We start from the raw sequence: 5,772 nt of genomic DNA, 5'->3' as shown, positions 1-5,772 counted from the left end.
GAGCCTCCTTGTTAATCTAAAAAAATTCTATCCCCTCTAGGTGAGTTTGTATAAAACATGATGGTCTAGCTCATTCCAACCATTCCAAAGACAAACTTGTTCATGAGAAATATGGGAACCTCTTCCAATCCTACAAGAATGACTTGGAGGAGCAAACAATGATCTATAAGCAGTAGCCGAGCTCTGTGAATCGGGCCGTGGCCGGCCCAACTCAACCAAAAACACTAAAGGGTGAGAGGAGAATTGGCCCATGAAAAAATGGTCTCTCTTTTGTGGGCTAGCCTACCCAACAATCTTACGAAGCTCCACCAGTTTTATGGAAGAAACAATTCTCTACATAGACCATTTATAATAGCATGGTCTAAATAAATATGCTCACTAGCCGGAAACTCTTTGTTGCAGAGATAACAAATAAGATTCCGCATGATGCCATATACGAAAGGCAAGCTAGCGGGAGGAGAGGACCGCCCATGCAAGGCGCTTCCTGACCATTGAACATTGCGAGGGCCTAAAAAAGGAGCATGCAAACCGACAAATAGAACATGTGATACATCGATCCAGCTGACCACTATCCAGTGGGGCGGGGGGCTGTCCAACCATATGTCGTGGAATGAAAATTAAAGGCAACCAAACTCGTTGATCTTAGAATGGTTGAAAGGGGAAGGGGGATCCTGCATTGCGGAAGAGGTCTTTTTTGCATTGGGCGGTGCCTCTTTCTTCTGAATGTGCTTTAAACTATGCAAGACAAAGAGTTGTAACATCGAAATGAGAGTGATGATAAAAAAAAACCTCGCAAAAACCCTAAAAATGGGCTCAGTGGATCTTTTGAGTGGTATGCTGCAGCTATCAGGGGTTGGCAAGGTCCATTCGAAACAAAGCCATCTAGAGCACCAGAGCAACCGAGTGTGACGTAGGTCATTCAGAAGGTATACACTTGAAAGTTTTATTCCACTTTTGAAAGACCTTGCGTTATGTCAATATATCTCGATTTTCCATACATAAATGTAACTAACCTATCGCTCCTGTAAATGATTTCTCCATACCACGTGCCAGTCGGCACACCATCATTTGCATCCACGTCAAAAGAATATTTTTAGTTTAGCAACACCACACCAGTTTCCTAGTACGGTTTCGGCCGTTCGTTATGGAAACGTCTGCGCCGACCGACTGCAGGTTTGGCAACCGCACCGCAGCACGGCGAGGCAGGTCCGGCCTGCCGACCGAGTCGTAATCAAGTCCACGTCCCGCGTTTACGTGCGAAACTCCGCCTAATAACGGGCCAGTCCACCAATGATGAACCCGCAGCATTAATGATTACTCTACTCGCCGCACCTAATGACCGGCCCTAAACAACTCCGGACGCCGCTGCCACGTAGGCCCACGAGTCCCACGCGCACCAGCCAACCCCGACGCTGCATAAAAGGCCCCACCCACCGTGGAGCCTGCCGGGTATCTCTCGTCTCGCTCCATCGAATCAACATTCACCAGACTGCCACTCGCCACCCACCCCCACCGGAAGCCAAAAGGTAGCGAGGGACGAAGAGGGCAGATTTTTCTGCCGCAAAGCCAAGAGCGACAGAGCTTTTCTCCACCCCCCGACATGACGCCGCATCTAGCCGTGTCCTCCCACCCCGCGCACCACCTGCCCGACGCGCCGCCGCACCGCCGCCGCAGGCGCCGCCGCCTCTGCCCGCTGCGCGCCGCGCGGGCCGGCCCCTCGCTCCGATGCCGCGCCGCCGCCGCCTCCGCCACGGCCGCCGTGCCGCAGCCGCCGCGGGCGCCCGAGGCGGCGGCCAGGACCAGGGTCTTCGTCGTCTCCGACCTGCACACCGACTACCAGGAGAACATGGACTGGGTGCGCCGCCTCGCCGTCGGGGTCGGCCCGCCCGACGCCGGGGGGGTCAACGCGCTCGTCGTCGCCGGGGACGTCGCAGAGACCAGGGACAACTTCGCGCGCACCATGGGCGCCCTCAGGGACCAGTTCGACGCCGTATTCTACGTGCCGGGCAACCACGACCTCTGGCTGCGCCGCGAGGAGGACGGACGCTACGTGAGTACTAGTCCCGTACTAGATTTCGCCACCCCCCACCCACGTCCCGCTCCATTTCTTCTGCTTGTGTTTGACTCTACCACGCTGTTCGACGAAATGCCTCAGCATACTTGTGCTAAGCCCTCAGCTAATTAATCAGCGCATTTGGCGAAATGCCTTAGCATAGCGCTTCAACTGAATCAGATGCCCCTTAGCATAGCGCTTCAGCTGAATCAATCTATCAAATTCGTTGCCATAGCGCTTCAACTGAACCACGCATGCGGCTTCGACCTTATTCTCGACAATTGCTTAGGCATTTCCTCAAATGGGCTATTCTAGGAATGCTAGTCTTTAGTATGCCCTCCCTGAACACAATCTGAGGCCGCATGCTCTGCTTCGTGCTCACCCTAGTCTACCAACAAGCCACTTGAAGACCTCAACTTCACATGTTGTGTCAAGGTTACCAGTGGTGAAGCTTTGATTCCGGTCACCGGTTCTAAGCAGCCTTCTCTAATGAGCTGACCTGCATTTCAGCTGTTAACCTAGTCATACATTGAGGCTATTGGTTCACAAGAATAGGTTGCGACTCTGCATACGTCTGCATAGTCGTTGACGCGTCACTGCATCACAGACAAGCATCCCTCAGCTTTGAGAGGTGCAAATCGTTAGGATGGTCAGCTCAACTTCAAACTCTTCTAAAACATAGTACTTGACGTGCCTTGACAAGGTACCCAACCGCTGAAAAATTGCGAGACTGATTCATCCTCCTGCTCACACAGCGACAGCGGGCACACATCTGGATAGTGCCTGCTGTGGGAGTTACTGTTAACTTAGCTTGGTACTAATTCATAGCTCTTGTACTTGCTCCAAAGCATGCGGAACAACTGAAATGGTGCAATGAAGATTGTGTTTTTGGGTGGTAGCTACTATAGCAGTTCATTATGTTTTCCTTTGCTATTTTTTTTCATAGTAAGCGCTGGCTACATTTCTTTATGCTATTTGTACCCGTCACTCGTCTTGCTCTTGAGGGCAGCATTAAACTTTTCTGTGTATGTATATTGGTCTGCTCTCTCACTTACTCTAATCATTTCTTCCAGATGGATTCGCTGGAGAAACTGACTGCATTGCTTGATGCGTGTAGTGAGCTGGGTGTGGATACAGGCCCAAAAACTATAGGCGACTTAGGGATCATACCATTGTTCTCATGGTATCACAAGGTTTGCTTATTTTTCCTTAATTCATATCATACGTTTTCCAGCCAGATCATAATGCACCATGTCGCTAGGATTGTTGTGCTTACTCTTCTTGCTTAAACACATTTCAGAGCTTTGACAAGGAAAAGGATCTTACCAGTGTGCGTGTTCCTTCATTAGAGATGGTAAGTCGGTCTTTCACTTAATGTCTTGTTCTGATTTGCAATTTACTGTCATAGTGCGTTACCAAGTAGGACCTCCAGTTAAGGAAGGTTATTGGTTCTCGAATTCTGTGCTCTATGAGTATAGAGCATCCGCTGCCCAATATGAAATTCCTTCAAGAGTTATGCATTTTGGTATAGTACACCAATTCTGAGATCTTTGTCCAAAAGCATTATAAGGTTGATAATTTATTCACATGTCAAGCTGTTAACTGAATCACTTCAAGCAAGAGAACTTGCCTGCTGTATTGTCCTGAATTTCATATCTTAATATAAGCTCTGGTATCCATGGTCACTTGCAAATTCAATATAAGTGCTATACAGTGAGAAAGATCACATACATACACACTTGTCCTCGCTGTTTCTTCTTAATTTTTGGTTGTTCTGAAAGTGCAGTGCTCTGCTCAATTCCCCCTGACATGCATGCATTGATATGTTTCTTTTTTCTTCCATCACCAGGCTTGTAAAGACTTTCATGCTTGCAAATGGCCTTCAGAATTGGGAAGTGATGATGAGGCTCTTGCTCTTTACTTTGACCAGTTGAATGACAAATACAACGATGCTATTGAAGAAGTAAAAAAGAACAGCAAACAGATACTAACTTTTTCACACTTTGTACCAAGGTGAGTTGCTCACAGCCTCGCACCTCCTATTTATGGTGTGCCACTTTCACAAGTCTATGCTTGATTGAATTACTTGTCGCATTACAACCTATCTGCTCAATTCAAGCTCTGAATTTGGAGAGCAATCATGATTGTGCAGTAAACATGTTCTGCTGACAGCTGTCATACCCCACTTCTGTGGTTTCCTCTACATCTGTTGATCTGTTTCTTCACTAGTCATCACCTTCTGAGCTTTTGTTTTCGTACTTGGCATTTGTATTCATTTCATGTTGCACTTTCACGTTAAGAACACCTACAGGAGAAATCCTCTTGTGAAACCACTTTTGGAAATGCAGTAATGATTTTCTATGTGACAAGTCATTCCTGAGGTAGCCATTTGGTGTGTTGCATACATGAGAATACAAATTGCACAGTGGAAGATTTACTTTTCATGCTGGCTGTGTAGCGTCAAGTTGCTGATGTATTAGCTATTATCCCTGATCATCTAGCTGACCTGTCTTGGCCTTTGTATTAGGATATTCAGTGCTATTCAAATTCCATCACTAAAATTCCCAAAACTAATGTCTTCTACTCGACTCTGTAGGCAAGAGCTATGTCCAGAAAAGCGAATGCTTTACTATCCGAACCTTCCGAAGGTCATCGGCTCTGATTATCTGGAGAGGAGGTTGAGAGCTATACACAACAACGCTGAAGGTGGAGCAGCCTGCCATGTATTCGGACATACACATTTCTGTTGGGATTCTATGATTGACGGAATCAGGTAATAATCTGATCATTCTCTGGGATATAAATAACAATACACAATTGTTCTGCTAATCTGATAGGTCCTTCAACACAGGTATGTACAGGCACCTCTAGCATACCCCAGAGAAAGGAAACGGAGGATGAACGGAGGCGAAGGATGGTTGCCATTTTGTGTATACCGTGATGGCTTCAACCCTGAAATATATCCGGCTATATGGTCTGACTATTACAATAAGAACAAAAGGGAGCCTGAGAACACTCAGCTCGCCCCGTGGGTTGCCAAATATTTTAGGAAGTACTACTGACCCCCTTGTTTGCCAAAAAAAAGCCGGAGAGCTGTCCAGGGCAGCGCTGAAAACCTGCATTTACCAAGAGGAAAAAATGAAGAAAAGGAGAGATTGACGTTTTACATGTACATGGTTTTTTTTTGTTGCGTTCTTTCTTGTTTTCACCTTGCTACAACTCACAGCTCTTGGGCAGTGAAGAGCCCACTTGTGTTGGATGTATGCTAAAAAAATAATGTAAAGATCCTTGTAAAGCAGTCTTGCTGCAAAGATAGTGAGATGCAGAAGCCATTAGATATCTCTGTTCATCTCCTCTGTGCTCTACGAGTGCACTGATAAATCATGTAGTTCGCCTTTGGTACTACAAACTTTCCACTGTCATTTATATGTGCTTTCATCTTTTTTCAGACGATATGATTGACGGAACCAGGCAGAACAGAAGATTAGAAAATATGGTATAATTGTACAGAAGATCCATGCGCGTCAGAAATTTATCTGCTTGCATCATTAATTTACAATAATGAAAACCTGCTTATTTTTGTTCAAAAAAACCCTGCTTATTTTACCTTATTTTCAGTCAAACATGGTTTTGTACTCAGGTGTTGCTGATTGACGGAAGATCCGGAACCGCTGCTTGTGTCATTAGAATGTAATTGTTATAACTGGAAATCACCATCC

The 5,772-nt window shown here is 46.3% G+C and overlaps 1 protein-coding gene across 1 annotated transcript; it reads left to right on the top strand.

Moving 5' to 3' along the window:
- Positions 1–1,721: 1,721 nt before the first annotated feature.
- Positions 1,722–5,402, top strand: LOC124705705 (acyl-carrier-protein phosphodiesterase PptH-like; the record flags this gene model as incomplete). The annotated part of the gene is given in 6 exon segments (XM_047237413.1): positions 1,722–2,050; positions 3,127–3,246; positions 3,354–3,407; positions 3,903–4,066; positions 4,650–4,826; positions 4,905–5,402. Coding segments are annotated over 6 exon segments (1,055 nt in total), but the record flags the coding sequence as incomplete, so codon positions are not given.
- Between the last annotated feature and the right edge of the window lie 370 nt (positions 5,403–5,772).

Source organism: Lolium rigidum, chromosome 4 (genome assembly GCF_022539505.1).
Source record: "Lolium rigidum isolate FL_2022 chromosome 4, APGP_CSIRO_Lrig_0.1, whole genome shotgun sequence".
In the NCBI taxonomy this organism is placed as follows: Eukaryota; Viridiplantae; Streptophyta; class Magnoliopsida; order Poales; family Poaceae; genus Lolium; species Lolium rigidum.
The sequence above is the reverse complement of the archived record's forward strand: the minus strand, read 5'-3'. Positions and strand labels throughout refer to the sequence as shown.